This window comes from Styela clava, chromosome 12, assembly GCF_964204865.1.
Source record: "Styela clava chromosome 12, kaStyClav1.hap1.2, whole genome shotgun sequence".
Taxonomy (NCBI): Eukaryota; Metazoa; Chordata; class Ascidiacea; order Stolidobranchia; family Styelidae; genus Styela; species Styela clava.
The window spans coordinates 189,734-209,064 of NC_135261.1; the positions used below are offsets into that span (position 1 = coordinate 189,734).

Below are 19,331 nucleotides of genomic sequence, written 5' to 3' on the forward strand. Positions count from 1 at the left end.
CCATATATTGTTTTGGCCCTCACAGATGTAATAAATGAAGTAAAAATACTTAAACGATTACCTATTAAATAAAACAAACCTGGTTGAGATATACCTTGAACACCTTGAAAAAGTCAATATTGTGGCATGTAATGAATTATGTTTTGTGAGATACTCTTATTGCTTAGTCCATGCAGGCTTACACACGGCAATAAACCGGCGATGACAAGCGTATCCCTAGCAACTAGCATGATGTGTCAGTCGTTGAGAAAATTACTTGATTGGCTAAAAATGAAAGAAATCCCACATTAATTTCAAAAGTGCTTCAGAGATGTTGTCACAGCTAAAATAGTTGGATTTTCATAATGCAATCCTAACCATTCTTTTTAAACACAGAGGGCATAAAAGCAGTCGCTGTTCTTCCTTCGCCGTCAATCAAACGACGTGTTCTGCCCATGATCGTGCCAAGTCATGTTTCGGCTGTCACGGAAACCGATGCAAAATCAAATGATGACTCAACAAGCATGAATCAGCTTTCTTTTGTCGAAAAACTTGCGAATAAAGGTCTCGAAGAAAATGTTTTAAAGGTGGGTGTTATGTGCAAGTAGTTTATTGGCATAGAGAGTGTCTATTACCCTGGACAAGGTTTCATGTCTATAGAGGAAAGTTGGTCCAAATATATGATCATGTCCTCGAGTTTAGTACCAGTCCAGGAAGGGTTTGGGAATAATTAACCTGGTAATTGCCTCAGGAACAATTAATTGGCTAACTAGTCTCATGCCTGTCCTGTTGTGAGGCCTGGACAAGAGGCCATGGCAGTGATTTCCCTACATCCTCCTATGGATGGTGAACGCTCCCCTAAAATTTCCGTAACTTTGCTCTGAGATAAGTCTCCTTTACTTCTGAGTGAGTGCCCGTAACTTTGCTTGGAGATGAGTCTCTTACTTCTGAGTGAGTGCCCGTAACTTTGCTTGGAGATGAGTCTCTTACTTCTGAGTGAGTTCCTGTAACTTTGCTCAGAGATGAGTCTCCTTTACTTCTGAGTGAGTGCCCGTAACTTTGCTTGGAGATGAGTCTCCTTTACTTCTGAGTGAGTGCCTGTAACTTTGCTTGGAGATGAGTCTCCTTTACTTTCGGAGTGAGTGCCCTTAACTTTGCTTGGATATGAGTCTCTTACTTCTGAGTGAGTTCCTGTAACTTTGCTCAGAGATGAGTCTCTTTTACTTCTGAGTGAGTGCCCGTAACTTTGCTTGGAGATGAGTCTTCTTTACTTCTGAGTGAGTGCCCGTAACTTTGCTTGGAGATGAGTCTCCTTTACTTCTGAGTGAGTACCCATAACTTTGCTCGGAGATGATTCACCTTTACTTCTGAATGGGTGCCCTTAACTTTTCTCAGAGATGAGTCTCCTTTACTTCTGAGTGAGTGCCTGTAACTTTGCTTGGAGATGAGTCTCCTTTACTTTCTGAGTGAGTGCCCTTAACTTTGCTTGGAGATGAGTCTCTTACTTCTGAGTGAGTTCCTGTAACTTTGCTCAGAGATGAGTCTCCTTTACTTCTGAGTGAGTGCCCCTAACCTTGCTTGGAGATGAGTCTCCTTCACTTCTGAGTGAGTGCTTGCAACTTTACTCAGAGATGAGTCTTCTTTACTTCTGAGTGAGTGCTTGTAACTTTACTCAGAGATGAGTGTCCTTTACTTCTGAGTGAGTGCCTGTAACTTTGCTAAGAGATGAGTCTCCTTTAATTCTGAGTGAGTGCTTGTAACTTTACTCAGAGATGAGTCTCTTTTACTTTTTCTGAGCGAGTATGCAAGACTTTACCTTTAACAAATTCACCTAAAAAAATTTATTATCATAAATTTATTATCATAAATTTTTTCCAGCGAACCGAAGTATTAACAACAGAAGTCCCCGAGTTTGATGAAAAAGAATTTGAGAAATTTTTTGTTTCAACGCCTGAGATGAACGGTGACGCTGAGCATGAGATAGATGATCTTCCACAACTAGAGGTCAGTAGTGCACTCACTGATTGTCCATTTATTGAATTCTTCATTTTCCAAAATATTGGGAATATTCTCATTTGGAAATATAACAATGTTTATATTCTCTCATATTTTTATTAGCGTACATGATTTCCTAAGAATTTTATTATGAGCTTTATTTACAATATATTCCATATTTCATTTTTGAAAATATTATGAATGTATTCGAATAAGTATATTATTCGATTTTCACTGTCTGTCACCACATCACATGCGAAGATTTCGCCCAAAAGTAGGTTGATTATTAACTGTAAACCTACTTTCTGGCCAATTTTCATATCTCAGCAATAAACATCGATCTTATTCCTCACCATTCATCTATTCCCTTTTTCTCATCAGAGCGCATCAACACTCTCGGACATAGGAAGATTGAAGACGAATGTTCAACAAAAAAACAAACGCAAATCATCGGCCAGGAACCCCCTCAAAGCTCTTGCTAAAAGAGCAGATCTTAAGGTTGGTGCTCAGTGGTTGGTGCTCACAAATACTCATCTATTACTATATTAAAGTATTGGGTAAAATATTGGACTTTGATGTGATAGCATCGCAGCCTAAAAATTTGAGTTCAAATCTCCATGCGTAAGTTCTTATGCTAGTTTCAGAGTTATATGGGTCTGTCCAGTCCTCTGTGAGATCAAAAGCTCTATGTGTCTGTGTAAAAAATTGAATAATAATTCTTTTTGTTCAACCTATCAACAGTACAATTCTTGTCCTTCCAAAAATATGAGCTTCTTACATTACTGTGGCTGCCTGTACAGGGCGTTGCTTGGGCAAAGGTGTGGAATTGTTTCATAAAAATTCTGTAAGCTTATCCGAAATGTATGTCATGCACAATAAACCCAACAGTACGAAACCATCTACTGTTTTCACAGCAATCATACGACACGGAGAGACTGAACATAGCAAGGTTGGAGCAACAACGAATTGCACAAAGAGGTTACGGAGCAAACTTCACTTCAGCAGCTCTGGCTGGGCTCGCGGCGAAAGCTGACTTGAAAAATGTAAGAAAGATTCTATTACTTAACTAATAAAAACTCTTCCTTCAAAATGTTGAATTCTAAATGTTTCAATAGAAAGAGAAATTTTGGTTGTCGCGGCTTGATAAACAGCAATCGTAAATATGGAACATTTCGCTGAATTGTTGTTCTTGCGACGACTGTTGTTGTGTTTGTGATAAATTTTCACCTCCATTTACCATGTGTGGGTTTGCTGGCTAAATAAATAAGTTCTTCTAGTTGACGTAGAGTGATCCATGCAATTTCTAATCTGTTACAGTTTTCCCAGCATCAATTTCATGCATCTGAAACAAATGTTCCCATACCCAACATTGATAGCTGGACAAGAGACATGGTTCACCATGTGATTGAACCGTGAGATAAATCTTTTACGTTCATTCTACTTTTAGGTCAACTTACGAAGTGCGAAAAACACTCCTATGCCATCTAGTGACGATCTCAAGCCATTCAAAGACGTTATGTTGCTAAGGGCTAAAGGTCGTCGCCAGGTTCAAACCAGACTCGTTGAACCACGTCCATCGTCTCTATGTAGCGATGATGCGTATCTTCTCGTCACACCAACCAAACTCTTCGGCTGGTTTGGGGAATTCTGCAATGTTATTGAAAGAGCAAAGATTAATGTGAGTTTGTGAATAATTGTGTCTGAAGAAGTTTACTGGTTAAAATACGGATTGATTTCACTCATAATAAGACAAAATTTGGTACTCCCGTAGTATGTGTACCATGTTATGATTTCACTCATAATAAGACAAAATTTGGTACTCCCGTAGTATGTGTACCGTGTTATGGTTAGACCATAATTTTATTTCGATTTTCCTTAATTCAGTTCTATTATGAGTTCCGGTACTGTCTGTGTTAGCGAAGTGAATATACCCCCTGGGTTTCAGTTCCTTTATACAACTTGATGTAAAATAGGCGAACAAAACTAGTTGCCTCCATATTGGTACACACACTTCTGAAACACCCAAAACTTTACAGGAATACATTTGTGTTTATTTTGTGGCAAGACTTCTAAATCATTTTGACGAGCTATCCTCACTCTTGCTACATCATTAGTGCATTATATGTTGCTTGCTGTTGCAGAGTCATTCTATTTCTACTTGTCTACTTTTAAATTTAATTTTTCAAATTTTTTCAAGTTAAATGTTTTTGTTAATTTTTTTCACTATATTTGTGGTCCATTCCGTTCTGGAGCAAAACATGAGAAATCCTATGGAGGAAATATTCATTCCAATTTCCTCTTCTTTCTCAGGAAATAGCCGACTACATAGTGATCAAAGGGGATCTTGGTTGCAAAGTCTCAGCTCTGAAAACTATCGAAGAGGATCACAACCCGAAGCATTGTAAAGAATTCTGGGATTTTCTCGGCGGAGTGTAAGTTTTTAGATGGCCATCATGTTCTTGAAAAAAATTGCTTAAAGCACAATCATACGCACACTCACTCAGAAGTGAAGAGGACTCGTGTATGAGTGAAGTTAACCGCTGAAATGCTGAATGCTGAGCTGCTGAAATCGGGCAGAATTATGGTGATGCATTATGCATACACTCACTCAGAAGTAAAGGAGACTCATTTATAAGAATACACTAATTCAAAGACGAAGAAGACTCATCCCTGCGAGTACACTCACTTAGAAGTAAATAAAACTCATCTTTGAGAATACACTCACTCATAAGTAAAGGAGACTCATCTCTGAAAATACACTCACTTAGAAGTAAATGAAACTCACATCTGCCAATAGCTACTGAAACCGTATAGAATTATGGATTTGCATTAGACGTTGGTAACGATAAACACAGGCGATACTTGATGCAGTTTAAGACAATACAATGAGGCTTACAGTTTGAGACAGTGAATTGCAACTGAAGTTCTTGGAATCATGGCATCCTATCGAATCTGTTTGAAATACCATTGGTTTTGTAAGGTACCGTCATTGCAACAAATCACGTCACAGACAGCGATTCCAATTAAACTTTAACATGGCAAGCTAAATCATCATACTTAACTTTCAACACACTCAGTTTTAGAACCTTCTCTCTCAAGCCTGGTTACCATACGGGTTCAATTCACTTTGCAAGCACGCTGAGAGCACGCGGTTGTTCGAAATTTTCTTGAGGAGAAATTTTTAAAACTTTTAAAGATTAAATTTTGCGTTACTTTTTAACACTCTGTATATTGTATTGCTTATTCCTCTTTATATATATTTTAGATTATCGAATTGTCATTCTATATGAGATTTTCAAAATGTGATTCATTCAGGAAATATTTTAAACAAGATATTGGTTTAAATTTTTAATGATAATTTATAAACTTGTCACTCAACAATAATCAATCTTTTTTCTCTAGTGGCGAATGGCAAAAGTCTCCGTCTCCTGGGGCAGACGAACAATACGAGGTTGATGTTGGTACGACAATAAAGACTTATAAGATGATTGTGAGTGTTTTCATATTTAATATTGGGTTTTAAATCCGGGCCTGGTGACTCATTTAATAAGTGGAGCGAAGTTACATTTCAAGCTTTAACACAAATACAAAGCACATGCTCTGAGCATAACCAAAGACAAACTGTTTTATTGTACCTACTTCGGCGCTGCCGAAGTATTTGTACCAATATGGAGGTAACCAATCTTGTTCGTCTACTTTACATCAAGTTGTGTAAAGGAACTGAAACCTATTGGCAGGAGATATATTCACTTGGCTAACACAGACAGTCATCGAACTCGCAATAAAACTAAAATAAGGAAAATTGGAATTGAGATTGGAATGAGTTGAACAAAATATCAATTTCCCTGAGTACATTCTATAGCATGGCAATGTAAGTGTAACGTGAAAAGTGACATTTTATTATTTTGAAGTGTTACAAAAGCAAAATTAGGCAACAATAAGCCTCATGCCAACACTAAATTTAATCGCAATCTCAACGAATTCCTTGATCTATTTCTTAGGTAAAAGATCAACATTTGTTTTTAGTTTGGTTGTGGCATCATCAGGCGGGCCAGATTAAATTACCCAACAGGCCAGATTTGGCCCATGTCAGCTCTAGGCTTTACGAAGAAGTGACTCAAACCTTGAATGATCAATATTTGATCCAACTCATTGCCAAGCAAGGTTGATTTATTTGGCGCCATTCTCAAAGCCGAAAGGCGTTTGATAGAATACTCTCTCGAGTTGAGTTAATTACTGAGTTAATTCTCATTGGTTAGTCAATGATGAATCTGGCTTGATGATATAGATGACTCAGGTCACACCGAGTCTTTGATAAGTGGTGTATGGAGTCTGAACCGAGTCAATGAATCAGGACCCCGAGAATTTCTCAAACCACGGCCCGTGAGCCAATTAGGACTCACGTAACAATTTAATATGACCCGCCGAACTTGAGTAAAATAGTTCAACACTTTTTTTCTTTTTTTGTTCTGGATACTGCCAATCCTTATGTTATTATCATAGTTTAGGCATGTGTATATTTATAACAATTTAGTAGTTTATTCTAATTATACCTAATGGTACAGGTATCGACCCCTATGCGAGTGCTCCCCTCTCCTAGCCCGTGAATATTCTTCAGCTCCCAATTTTGGCCCACGGTCAATCAATTTTTGGAACCGCTCATTTAGTTGGATGAAGCCTTTGATAAATGTTGAGTCAACTCTAGGATCCCAACACTGCTAAAGCTTTGTTGAATTATTGAATTAAATTTTTTCGTTTCATTTCCAGTGGCTATATTTGTATTTTTCTATTTAGGATTCCAAGTTGGTTCCATACGAAGATGCCTGGGGGAAATTCCCTAAGATGGAAATGCTCGGGTCCAGCGATACTTTTGTCTTTGATTTTGGAGCGGAAATGTATATTTGGCAGGTGGGTTTGATTAGCTCAGTTTTGCTCCGAGATAAGTCTCCTATTTGAGTTCCCACCATAATTCCATATTGTTCCATTAGCTCTCAGTATTTAATTGATCGCCCGTAACTTAGTTCGGAGATGAGTCTCCTCCACTCTTGAGTGAGTTCCTGTAACTTTTCTCAGAGATGATTTCTCGTTCACTTCCAAGCAAGTCACATATTCTTGCTTCGTGCAAATTCTTTTGAAAAAATTCATAATCAGACAGTGATGACCAAAAGAAATCTAAATTCAATTTTTTTTATGATTTTTCTAGTTTGCATTAAAAGCCATGCATGACGGTTACTTCAAATTAAACTTTAAATTGTGAGAAGCGCTTCAAACTACATTTCAAAATATCTAATTGCCCACTGCTATGCAGATCAGGTATACCTCATGAATAAAATAAAGAAGCACTCAACTATGAAGTATTAGAATAAACAATGCCACCCACACAACCCCCAACATACCATATCGCAGTTGAGCGTTTTTTATCTGACAGAAATTTATATTTATCTTCCAGGGCAAAGAGGTCTCATTCTCTGACAGACGTCTTGCTGTCCGTCTCGCTCGAGTGATCTGGGAACAAGATTATGACTACACAGAGCAAGGACTTTGTCCTTTTCATGGTTCGGAATTGAAAGGGAAACGAGAAGACTGGGCTTTATTTGCAAGGTTGGCTTGGTTGTATTTGCTCATGTTATTTTCATAAGGTCACACAGGTAAAAAATGCAAGTGACTGGGTTCTATTTGCACAGTTGATTTGATTGTATACGTTCAAATTAACATAATGATTCTCACTATGGAGTGAACAAACTCACTCATGTTCAGAAAATTGGTTATATTTGCAAAGATTTTTAGCTGTATTTGCTCAAATCCTCACTCATGTATTGCAACCATTGATCTACAAATAGTATGGCTGGGCTGTATTAGCAAGGTTGGTCTGGTTGTATTTCCTCAAGTTATTGTCATGAAGTCACAAAACTTATGTGTAGAATTATATACAACCACTGAAATACAATAATAATAACTGATGAAAATTGAATATATTAGTCAGAATAGACTTTACTCCCGTAGTATGTGTACCAGGTTAGGGTTAGACCATAATTTTATTCTGATTTTTCTTATTTTAGTTCTATTACGAGTTCAGGGACTGTCTGTGTTAGCCAATTGAATATACCCCCTGCCCATAGGCTTCAGTACCTTTACACAACTTGATGCAAATAAGCGAACAAAATTAGTTACTTAAATATTGGTACACATACTTCTGGAGCACTGAGTGGACTGTATTCAGTTGTAGAGGTCGTCAGAGTAAATATTATCTTCCTATATTTCACCACTTGTTAGGGATCACCCATCTATGTATGTTTATGAATATTTCTCATTCCTTCTCCAGAGTGAATGAAAATCTAGAAACCTCACTGTTCCAAGAAAAGTTTGAAAACTGGTCGAACATCCATCGAGAAATTGGAGCTGAGGAAGCGGTATTGAGGGAATCCAATCGTGGGAAAGAGGTCGTGGAGAAAAAAACGAAGTCCTCTATTGCATCGGATATGCAGGGCTGCGATCCTAAGGAAATGAGAGATGGGAAGACTGAGCATGTGCCCTTGATTATTGAAGGTATGAACTGTGCAGTCATTTGGTTGTGAGTGCAGTTTCTTAGTTTTTATGCTAGTTAGATATTTGGGTACTCCCAATATTTATAGTATGTGTACCAGGTTAGGGTTAGGCCATAATTTTATTCCGATTTTCCTTATCTTAGTTCTATTACGAGTTTGGGGACTGTCTGTGTTGACCAAGTGAATCCTCCTGCCCATAGGTTTCAGCCCCTCAATACAACTTGACATGAGGTAGGCGAACAAAATTAGTTGCTTCTATATTGGCACTCACACTTCTGGAACGCCCTTAAAAATACATCTTTTCCAAGCAAATATATTTTGAAATATAATTTGAATTAAATTCCATACCCAAAAATGTTACTTTAAAATCTATTCGTAATTGTTGATCATTCAGTCTTGACCATCCCTATATCACAATATTTGAATAACATAAATTTCAATTTTTTTACACTAAAATCAATTTATGAACCTATCTTCTTAGGTTGTGACGTTTCCCAAGGTGCCGGTGATATAGTAGATGAAGATGGAAGAATCTTAGAGATTGTAACGAAACAAGTTGAAACGTTCCATGTTACTGAGAACAATGTTGAGCCTTTCAACGATTCGGTTTTGCATCGATCAAATTCTTACGTTGTGAAATGGAAATATTCAATCTCTAGTACAGGAAGATTTGAAAATAGCAAGGTTGGTGCTATTTGTTGAAAGTAAAAGAGTACTGTAGTGAAGTTCAAACCCCACTACATTAATTGGGTTGTATGATTAGTTATTTGTTTTTGGAAGCATAGACTTGATGGTGGAGAATGCTGTAACTGTTATGTAAACTACCCTACGTTAGCGAAGAGTCCAGCAATCCTCTTGCACATAACTATCCCCTTGTTTTATAGTTCTGTCAATTATGCTCAGCCACAAATACTTATTGTAACTTTTCTACCATATTGAATATTGAATGAACTTGCAAAATATAAAATTCACAGGAATCAAAGTCCAGTTCACCCGACACCTCCAGCAACGGTAGAGAGCGTGTCGCTTACTTTTCATGGGTCGGATCTGATGCTGCTGTCGGGGATAAAGGAGCCTCTGCCATAATTGCTTCAAATATGGATACAGGTAGGTTGATATAGGAATGCTTTTTCATGAAGGGTAGAGCAGGGGTGAGAGGTTTTTGGAACAGGGGCTAAAATGTTGCGCTTATCTAGATTGGCGGGCCATGTAATGCGACGTGAAAGTTACGTCTTATGAACAATATCTACAGTGTTACAAAAGCAAAAGTGGAAAACAATAAGCCTCGTACCGAATCTAAATTTAATCGCAGTTTAAATAAATTTATTGAGCTATTTTATGGCTAAAACATCAAAAGTTTGGTTTTAATTGTGTTGTGGCAGCATCAGGCCAGCTAGATTCAATTAGTCAACAGGCCGGATTTGGCCCGCGAGCCAAAGTTTGCCCATGTCAGGGAAAGAGGGAAGCTGTTTAAACGGTCGATCATATGACGACAACTAGATAAATATTCTATGCGCATGCATTCGGATAGTGAGGGAGGTGTTGTCAAATGCTCGTTTATTATTAAAACTGTTTTATCCACTTTCCTCTCTCTCTTGCGTAATGTTGCATATTTTTTTGTTACAATTTTTCATCATCCCTTTTCTGCATTGTGCCAGTCAAAAAACTCGGTATTGACTGTGGGATTGCTCACCTCCAAATCCCATGAATGTTATTTAATTGCACTAGCTTATTTTTCTCTTTTAGATGATGGACCAATCCTTAATATAGAAGAAGCAACAGCGCCACCAGTGTTCAATAAATGTTTCCATGGTAACCTTGTTATCATGGATGGCAAGCGAGGCGTAAAACGAGGAAGTTTCACTTGGAGATTGTATGAGGTCAGAGGTCACTGTGAAGATTCTGTCTCTCTGATAGAGGTTTGTTTGAAACATTTTTGACTACTCTTTGTGCCACTCTTTTTTCTTTCTGGCAGCTATGCTGGGTTAGGGAAACATAGGAAGCTGCATCCTCTGGGCCCGCCATCCAAAATAGGCCCTTAGATGCCAACCTACTGAGAGCCTCTCTGTGTGTTTGTCAAAAGAACAGGTATTCCCGCAATGATGTCATAAAAAGCTTTGCCTGTCTAAGGGGTGGTTAATGTTTAAAATTTAACTATGTTGGGAGGTTGAAAATGGAAGGATTCCAGTCCTTCAAAAATACAGTAGACTTTCTGCTTTTCCCATGTTTGGAGGCTCAATTCATTGACTCAAATCGAGTTGGACTCAATCTGAATGATCAGACTCGTCAACTAATTACTAAGTGAGACTTAACTCAGTGATTGACAAATGGTTGAGGCAGTATGTTCCCCAGCTTTTTATATTCCAAATTCAGATGGGTGTTCACCCCCTATAGAGAGGGTGTAGGGAAATTACTAGTTGAGACTATGATGACTCGATTTGAGTAGTGACTTGTTTCGAGACTTCCACCCAACATATTCCAATGGCACTCTGATTCTTTATTGACCCATAAACAATATAATTTTGTATTTCAGGTAAATTGTGAATGTCGATCTTTACGTTCCTGTTCATCGTTTGTTACATTGCTTCCTCGGGATGCTACTGCCATCGTGTGGCACGGTTGCAGATCTCCAAAGAACATCCGTGAGGCTGCTGAAGCTGCAATAAATAAGGTAAATGGTTTTTCAGATTGATTTATGCGAATCTGCTCAAAGCAAAGTTACGAGCCTGACATGCTATGAGCTTATATAAGTTTTCTACAAGTTTGCTCAGAGCAGTTTTTCAAGCTGTCAACTAATATAAAGTAGAGCTAGGATAGGATTTACATATTCATCATGGAGGAAAAGAAAGCCGAACCAATCTATGATGGTGAATTCCACCGATCCACTTCATATTACTATCCCTGCACGTGATTCAAACCTGCAAACCCATGCAGGGTTAACAGAGGTACGAGCGTATTCCTAACCCTTAGCACGGTGCGACACATCGCTTGAGCCACTGAAATGCTGATAGAGGTTTTCATTAATGTCAAGCAGCTAGAGCTCTCAAGTAAGAGTAATTATAGAAGAGCAACTATCAAGTTCTGGACTTGAAAAACTTTTCTGAATGTCATAACTTCATAACTGGTGGCAAATATTTGATAATACCAAACTAAAACCCTGATTCGGAAGCAAACAACAAACTAAGGCATGCATCTTGAATGAATAATTGGTTAGCCAATCCCATACCCGACATGTATTGGTAACTGAACTAGAAACCATGAATTGCAACTTAACCCATTTTATCACCTTTCTTCTCCCTGATATAAATAACCATAACCTAGCAGAGAGAATAAAATATACTTTGATACTATTTTCTTTCTATTCTACAGATGAGCGAGAGAATGCCAGGAACCATTCCATTCAGAAGAAATCCAACTTGCTTAGAAATTTCAATTTGTGAGGAGGGAAGTGAGACTGATGCATTCTGGGAAGGTCAGTTGGGAGGGGGATTGACCTCTGCTTATTTGCATGGGGAATTTTTAAAAGATTCATCTTTGACCTAGGGATGTTTAATAAGAATTATTGCTTAGACAAATCCACAGAAAGAAGGCATTTTATATTCCGGTTTTCTAAGTATGCTTCGTCAGGTATAATGGGAATACCACTATACTTTACAGCACCCAAAAGAGCTTGATTCTGTGGCATCGTGCGCGAACTGTTTATCTTTCGTTCCACTCTTCTTGTACTGTATGTGACCTGTGTCACAAAAAAGCTTGAATAAGATGAAGTTAAATACAAAGCATTTCATTCTATATAATACAAGTTTAGTATGTTGACAGTATGAGTTTTGAGATACAAGTATAACTAGCTCTGTTCCTCATAGATAAAATGATTATTCCTAACAAAGCTGGAATATACCCCAGTGATAGTTGATGAAACTTAATCATTTGCCTCCAAATTCTGCTCTCTTAGTTTAAAGAATTAGACTCTATGTGGGGTCGTAAAATGTTAACTCATGAGATGTCAGCTGTATAAAGGCAAGCATTCCTAAATGACTATTATTTATTGTTCTGTGATGGCATTTCCTACATTTTCACATCACTCCATCTGGTTTTGAGAGCCTGGATGAATTGCCTGACTAGTGGAATTAGTTCATTCCTTTATTCAATTCAATTTTGAATCTTTTTCCTCAGCTGTCGGAGTGAAAAGGAGAACCAGATATGAATGTTTACTAGATGTTTCCACAGAAACCAGAATTACTCGAGCATGGAATTTCACAATTGACAAAGAAACTTTTATTGCAAAACAATTGCAGTCAATGGAAGATGACTCTTTGTTCCCAATTGTTAAAGAACAATTATTCGAATTAGAAACTCCTTGTAAGTTGAATTGTTATCTAATTATTCTCCCTCTCCCATAAAATATTTTGTATTCAAAATTGAGATTCATATTTATCTATTTTACTGTTGTCCTGGGCACATGCTTGGACTTGTGAATCCAAACGGCTCAAGTTGATGACTTGCGACTTAAAACAGTAGATACTAGCGACTCAGGATTTTTTTTCAAAAGCCGAAAGTACGTACAGAGCATAAAAAAAACCTAAAGAAATTGCATTTCAGTGGGAGGGGGAACAGAAGTAATATTTATCGTGCAGCGTCACCTACAAGATTCCAGATGACAAACTTGACTTGAAACCCAAGATTTTAAGTTCGCAATCCTAGCACGATTTCCCAACTTAACAGTCTAAAACACTGAGTGGGCACCTAATCCCATAACTGGGATGAATATACCATGCTTCAATTTTCCATCTTTACCATAACATAGTGTTTACATGTAAATTCCGCCCAATAAAAATTAAGTCTAATTCACAGGTTTAGTACTGATCGACAGCACCCACGGAACATTCCTCTGGCAGAATTGTGACAGCAAATCATTGAACGCTTCAGCGAAACGGAGATGGGACGTAATTCGCAGATTAGCCATTGAGACAACGATCAAATATTGCGAAGGTGAGAACATGCCTGGTTGCAAGACTTTATTTTCAGCTGCATATAAATCAGGGGTCTCAAACCCAATTTACTTAGGGGCCACTGGAGGCAGAGTCTGGGTGAGGGTGGGCCACATCAGGATTTTTACAATAAAAGCTTAATTTAAGGAATTCAAAAATCTCCTCAAATTTCTTTATTTTATTAAACACAAAACAAGTTACATGAATGTACAAATTAAGACTAAATAAAAAAATAACTGAAGATATTAATAATTAGTGATTGTTACGTCAAAATTCTGAGAACTTACATACAAACTATCATCCTGCGGGCCGCAATTGGCCCCCGAGCCCGAGTTTGATACCCCTGCTATAAATGAACTTCAGTTCTGTTTTCACTACCTAAACTGGCTCCAAACTAATTGTTTCTGTTACCGTCATTGTCATTTATATAACTCCACTAGTGTGTTTCTCTTCGAGGCATTTTCTCCCTTAACGAAACTCTTAGCAAACAGTCACTGATACACAAGAACTTTGGGTACTCCCTTAGTATGTGTACCAGGTTAGGGTTCGGCCATAATTTTATTCCAATTTTTTTTACTTTAGTTCTATTAAGAGTTTGGGGACAGTCTGTCTTAGCCGAGTGAATATCCCTCTGCCGATAGGTTTCAGTCCCTTTATACAACTTGGTGTAAAGTAACCAAACAAACCATGGATTTGTCATGATTCACTATGTTCTAGTTCGCATTGCCTACCTAATGTATTCCACAATGAATGATTGTTGCAAAGTTATAACTTCTATCTATTCACAGAATATGAAAGGGAAGAAGCCGTATTAATCGAAGCTGGTCTGGAACCTCAGTCTCTCACAAACGCTTTCCCGAGTTGGAAAACAAAAGAAAAATCAGTGCTGGATAAATTGGTGAGTTGAATCAAATAAGAACTATTCAGGAGAGGTAAGATGCTGAGAAGGAGACTTACTTGTGTCAAAAATCAAGGCAAAATAGCATAAGATTCTCCATGTTTATCTAGGGGGAAAGGAAGGGCGATAAGAAGGCTCAATGATAGTGTAAGATTTTCATGACAGAATAATATGGCGAAGCCACGCCCCCATCTCGTTACTACTTAGTTCATGTCGGGTTTGAAAATACAGTAGTTAATACATGAAATGCTGCTGGATAAATTATTGTGTTGCTGATTCTTTTTAGGCCAGAGAGAGAAAATATACAGAGATAAAGGCATAGTCAAAACTTTTGTTAAACCCAAGATAGAGATCCTTTTTATATCCTTCACCCGGAGTCTACGGTCCCAACCCTTTACCCTACTCAGAGTCTGTGGTTGATTGCTTGTGCTTGCTTCTTCATAAATGAAGAATGAAACACCTCGAAGGTTCATAGCCACAGCTTGCCGTCTGGTGCATTGTGCCGAGCGTTATGAATATGCTTGCCATCGCACCTCTGATTACCTCATGTGGGTTTGCAGGTGTGAATCCTATGGGGATAATCATGTACGAGAGGATTTCTGGACTTCTCATTGTCATACAGTGGTTCACATAACCGTTGGTCGGTTACAACTTCCATCAAGTTCATGCATCTGAAACAAATAACTGGCTAACTAATCCCATACCCGACATGGACTGGTAACTGAACGAACGGGCTGGGGTTCGCAATATGATTAAGCCGCTAACCTTTCCTCTCCTCCAGGATAAATATGTAAATCTACCTTCTATTCACAGATTACATCTAAACCTCAACCAGTGAGCAAAGTCCTGATGACATTGTCACGGCTGACGTATTCGATCGAGGAATTACGAGGACCTGATCTTCCAGATGGAGTAGACGCAAGTCATCTAGAATCGTATCTAACGAACACTGATTTTGAGAAATTGTTCAAAATGACGAAAAAAGAGTTTTACGAACTTCCTGTCTGGAAACAGATGAAAATCAGAAAAGAGAAAAACTTTTTTTAATTTTATTATGATGCAATAAAGTACTTATTATTTCACAAATTATTGAGCTTTATGGCCAGAGTTTCCCGTACAAGGAAACCGGCTAGTATGAATTTTTTATGGGATATTTCACAAATTCTGTCCAAACAAGTCTGTAAAAAAGCTTCTAATGCAGTGGTTCTCAAACTTTTTAAGCCGAGCCCCATTTTGAAATTTATCAAGTCTCGTGCCCCACCTCAACTAACAATAAGCTACAAATAACAGATAGTGAGGCGAAAGTTTTATTCGAAAAACACTCTGAAAATACATGGATGAAACGTAAATAATGATCCGAAATAAGGCGGTAAGGGTAAGATCAAATCTAACAAATATTTTATTTTTAATTAGCTTCGTGCCATTCAAAAATTGTCCACGCCCCCTGTTTGAGAACCACTGTATGAGAATTTTTGTTCCATTTCACAGTTATACAAGAAGTCACTGATTATACAAAGGGTTGGGGTTTTTGAAAGAACCAACATTATAGCGTGCTTGATATATCACATGCTGGGTGGGTGGTATGTTATTAACTGCAAACGCAAAAATTTTAGTTTGTTACAAGTTCGTTAGATCCAGTTCCACTGATATCAGATGATCTATGATATGTTTTGAAATGATCTGTAAGCTTTCTGTTTCGACTGCATACTGAATTTACAACACCTTCAGTGGGGCATTACAGTGCAAGTGTAAAACTTATTCTCCAAAAATTATTTTTTCAAACTGAAATATTATCCTCGCTAAACATCTGGACTCTACGACATTTTATTGAAAGGCTTTTCCACACCTTCGCTTTGTACAGGCAGACACAGGAAGCTAATAATTTTTAAAAATTGCAATATTTCCGGTTTGTCATCGCCTACATTATTTACACTTTGTTGAAGTTGGCTAGCCCGCTTTTTATTTTAGTGTGTGCAGCTTTTTCTCATTCTTTCACCTAATCCAATGATCGTACAATCAAATGCAAAGCCAGCTTCAAGTGCCTTAATCTGTGTTATTTCTAGCCTATGAGCCATAAATATATTATTGCAAAGCAGCACCCTTACTTTTAAAAATTTGACCCAAAACTGCCAAATGTATCAGGAATATTGTTTCATAGTGGATTGATATGTTTAAGCTTGCATTTCAAAAAGTTTCATCTGCCAAAATATGAAAAAATATTACTCTGACCGACACTCATGATTGGCAATTGTTGTGGAAGTGAACAAGGAAGTCAGATCTCACAGTACATTTGTTATTGCAATATCAGTATATTTCCAACTCTCAAGATCCTCTCAAAAGTAATTCAACTCAAACCACCTATAACCAAATCAAATATTTAGTATTCTGGACACCTACTTAAATAATTTTTTCATATATAAAACATCAAATATATTCTGAAATGAGTCTGTTCCACAAACAATTGTGAATTCGTAGAAATCAAATTTGGTTATGCAGAATAATTGAGATAAACATTGTTTTAATTAGTATTCTCAACTTTATTCTGTCAGAAATTAACTAATTTTTTGGGAGAGATAAATGCTTAAAATGATTCCAAATTATTCCTGAAAACCAGAATATATAACCAATTGCGAATTTATTCGATTCGTTTTAGACATCCTTGACGCAAACTTAACTTTTTTGAGAATTGTTCGAATATTTTCTCGACCTTTTACCCCAAATGTCTGATTGACTTGTTGTTGATTGGCCATTGTTGTGGAATTAAACAAGGAAGCTAACAATACCTTTTTTTGCCATTTTTGTCTTTTAAGACTTGGATAGACATTTCCTGCCTTTTTACCCTAAGTGTCATGATTGGCCATTGTTGTGGAAGTAAACAAGGAAGTCAATGATGGATTTTTTGTCATTTTTTTCATTTTTATTTTGAGCATTTTCACCACAGTTTATAAGAATTATTGTGCACTGTAATTCGATTCTTTGATACTGGTAGAAAAATTTGGTAAATTCAACTTGAATCTCAAAGTCTATCAAGAACCCACACTAGCTTAGAGTGTCAGAAGAACCTATTTATTAAATCAACGATATAAAAAAGAATTTGTGCTTGAAAATATGTTCGAATTGTTGTTTTATCGTAAGTTTCGGTCGTGGATATCATGCTTTCAAAAAAAAAAAATTCGGAAAGATTATAATTTGGCTCTAAATTAAATCAGTTTGAATGATTTGGGAATAACAACAACAAGTCCATGAAGTTTTAAATTTTTTTAAAATTACAAAGGGATTGTTTTGGACCTCACAGATGTATTATGTGAAGTAAAATTACTTGAACTATTACTGAATAAAAAACAACAAACCTGGTTAAGATATATTGAGAACTGACTTCATAACAAAATTGAAATTGTACTTCTTGGACACCCTGTATATTCCGTTCACGCAAGCATACCTTACTCAAAATGACTTTACACCAAATTTTTCTCCCAGTGCATATATATATATCAGCATAGTAACCTTGCATAGACTGCCATTATACACCCAGATGTGTTACTTGCCTTGGAATAGATGCTTCTGAGGTTCCAAGGCAGACAGACCTACAATGCTGGTAGTTATTATATATTAGTAAATATATATATACGAAAGAGAAATGAGTTTATTTGTTGAAGTAAACTGACGTATGAGATGCTTTGAGCATGGATCTATGTGTCTTGTATATACAGCATGCAATACAACAGGGACAAACTGTACTCCCGTAGCATGTGCACCAGGTTAGAAGGGTTAGGCCATAATTTTGTACCGATTTTCCTCATTTTAGTTCTATTACGATTCCAGGGACTGTCTGTGTTAGCCAAGTGAATATACTACCCCCTGCACATCATCCCTTTACACAACTTGATATAAAATAAGCGAACAAAATTAGTTACCTCCATGTTGGTGCACGTCTTGTATGGGTATTGTGGAATAGGCTTATTGTTGGCCACGTCTAAGGATTGATAGACACATCTGACTTGCATAAATCATTCAGGTCACATGCCTTTTGCAAGTGCGGTAAGTAGTAGGCACATAATTGCATATGCCAAAGACTTGATGATAACATGCTGCAGGGGACATAGAGTATTTTCACTCCTAATGGAGCTTTTGACAAGAAGTTACCCAAAGAGCTACTGAACGGAATGTTTTAATTCTACATTGTCAAACTGACATTGAGGACATAGAAGCTATGTTTAACCTGATACGATATAGTTAGATACAAAGCCACGGCATTACGCATTAACTTTCGAAAACACATTTCATCTTTGAAAGTCAAACAAATGATGGCAGTAATTGCTCTCCCAAATCAATCGCTATACTATTTTGGTATGGTAGCAGTGTATACCAGGTGACGCACACCTACTTTTGGTATGAGTGAAAGCTTCTATAGATCGATAAGCCTGGCAATAATCAAATAATTGCTCTCTCAAATTATTCAAAGGCAGTAGTGCAACTTTAAATATATGAACAGATGTAATCTCTGACCTTTTTGATAGAGTAACAGTGTATATAGTATAATAACTGGTCGTTCATCTGAAAAGAAAAAATGACATGGGAGCAAAACTTATCAAAATGCATACAGCGACAAGCGCTACTTGTCTTTTGGTATGAGCGAAAGCTTTTATCGGTATGTTAGCGAAACTTGACGCTGTCACAGTAAGAAACAAAATGTTTTGCCTAACAAAAGCTAAAGATCGAATGTAGAAAGAATGGGTGACGCAGCCGAATGAGAAGGATAAATAAACCATGCCCACAGTCGGGTGGTTCGGCACAAACTGGTAGTTGAGATCGCCAAAACGAATGTGAACAAAAATACCTAACACTAACGGACTTCTGTCAGATGTCCTAAATGACGTCAGCCCCTGTTACACCTAAGATCTATTCCCGCCCAATCTTTTAAAGACG

The 19,331-nt window shown here is 37.4% G+C and overlaps 1 protein-coding gene across 3 annotated transcripts in view; it reads left to right on the forward strand.

The window, feature by feature from the left end:
- LOC120329927 (uncharacterized) overlaps positions 1 to 18,091 on the forward strand; it is a 79,745-nt gene extending 61,654 nt beyond the window's left edge. For all 3 annotated transcript variants that reach the window (XM_039396722.2, XM_078118569.1, XM_039396723.2), the window contains 19 exons: positions 376 to 566; positions 1,858 to 1,983; positions 2,356 to 2,472; positions 2,889 to 3,017; positions 3,422 to 3,652; positions 4,285 to 4,406; positions 5,377 to 5,464; positions 6,769 to 6,882; positions 7,424 to 7,575; positions 8,297 to 8,520; positions 9,001 to 9,203; positions 9,494 to 9,626; positions 10,266 to 10,438; positions 11,053 to 11,190; positions 11,889 to 11,991; positions 12,693 to 12,878; positions 13,371 to 13,508; positions 14,296 to 14,405; positions 15,219 to 18,091. In XM_039396722.2, coding sequence (XP_039252656.2) covers positions 376 to 566; positions 1,858 to 1,983; positions 2,356 to 2,472; positions 2,889 to 3,017; positions 3,422 to 3,652; positions 4,285 to 4,406; positions 5,377 to 5,464; positions 6,769 to 6,882; positions 7,424 to 7,575; positions 8,297 to 8,520; positions 9,001 to 9,203; positions 9,494 to 9,626; positions 10,266 to 10,438; positions 11,053 to 11,190; positions 11,889 to 11,991; positions 12,693 to 12,878; positions 13,371 to 13,508; positions 14,296 to 14,405; positions 15,219 to 15,452 — 2,912 coding nt within the window. In that variant the 3' untranslated portion in view covers positions 15,453 to 18,091. The remainder of the gene's footprint in view (positions 1 to 375; positions 567 to 1,857; positions 1,984 to 2,355; positions 2,473 to 2,888; positions 3,018 to 3,421; positions 3,653 to 4,284; positions 4,407 to 5,376; positions 5,465 to 6,768; positions 6,883 to 7,423; positions 7,576 to 8,296; positions 8,521 to 9,000; positions 9,204 to 9,493; positions 9,627 to 10,265; positions 10,439 to 11,052; positions 11,191 to 11,888; positions 11,992 to 12,692; positions 12,879 to 13,370; positions 13,509 to 14,295; positions 14,406 to 15,218) is intronic.
- The last annotated feature ends 1,240 nt before the right edge of the window (positions 18,092 to 19,331 follow it).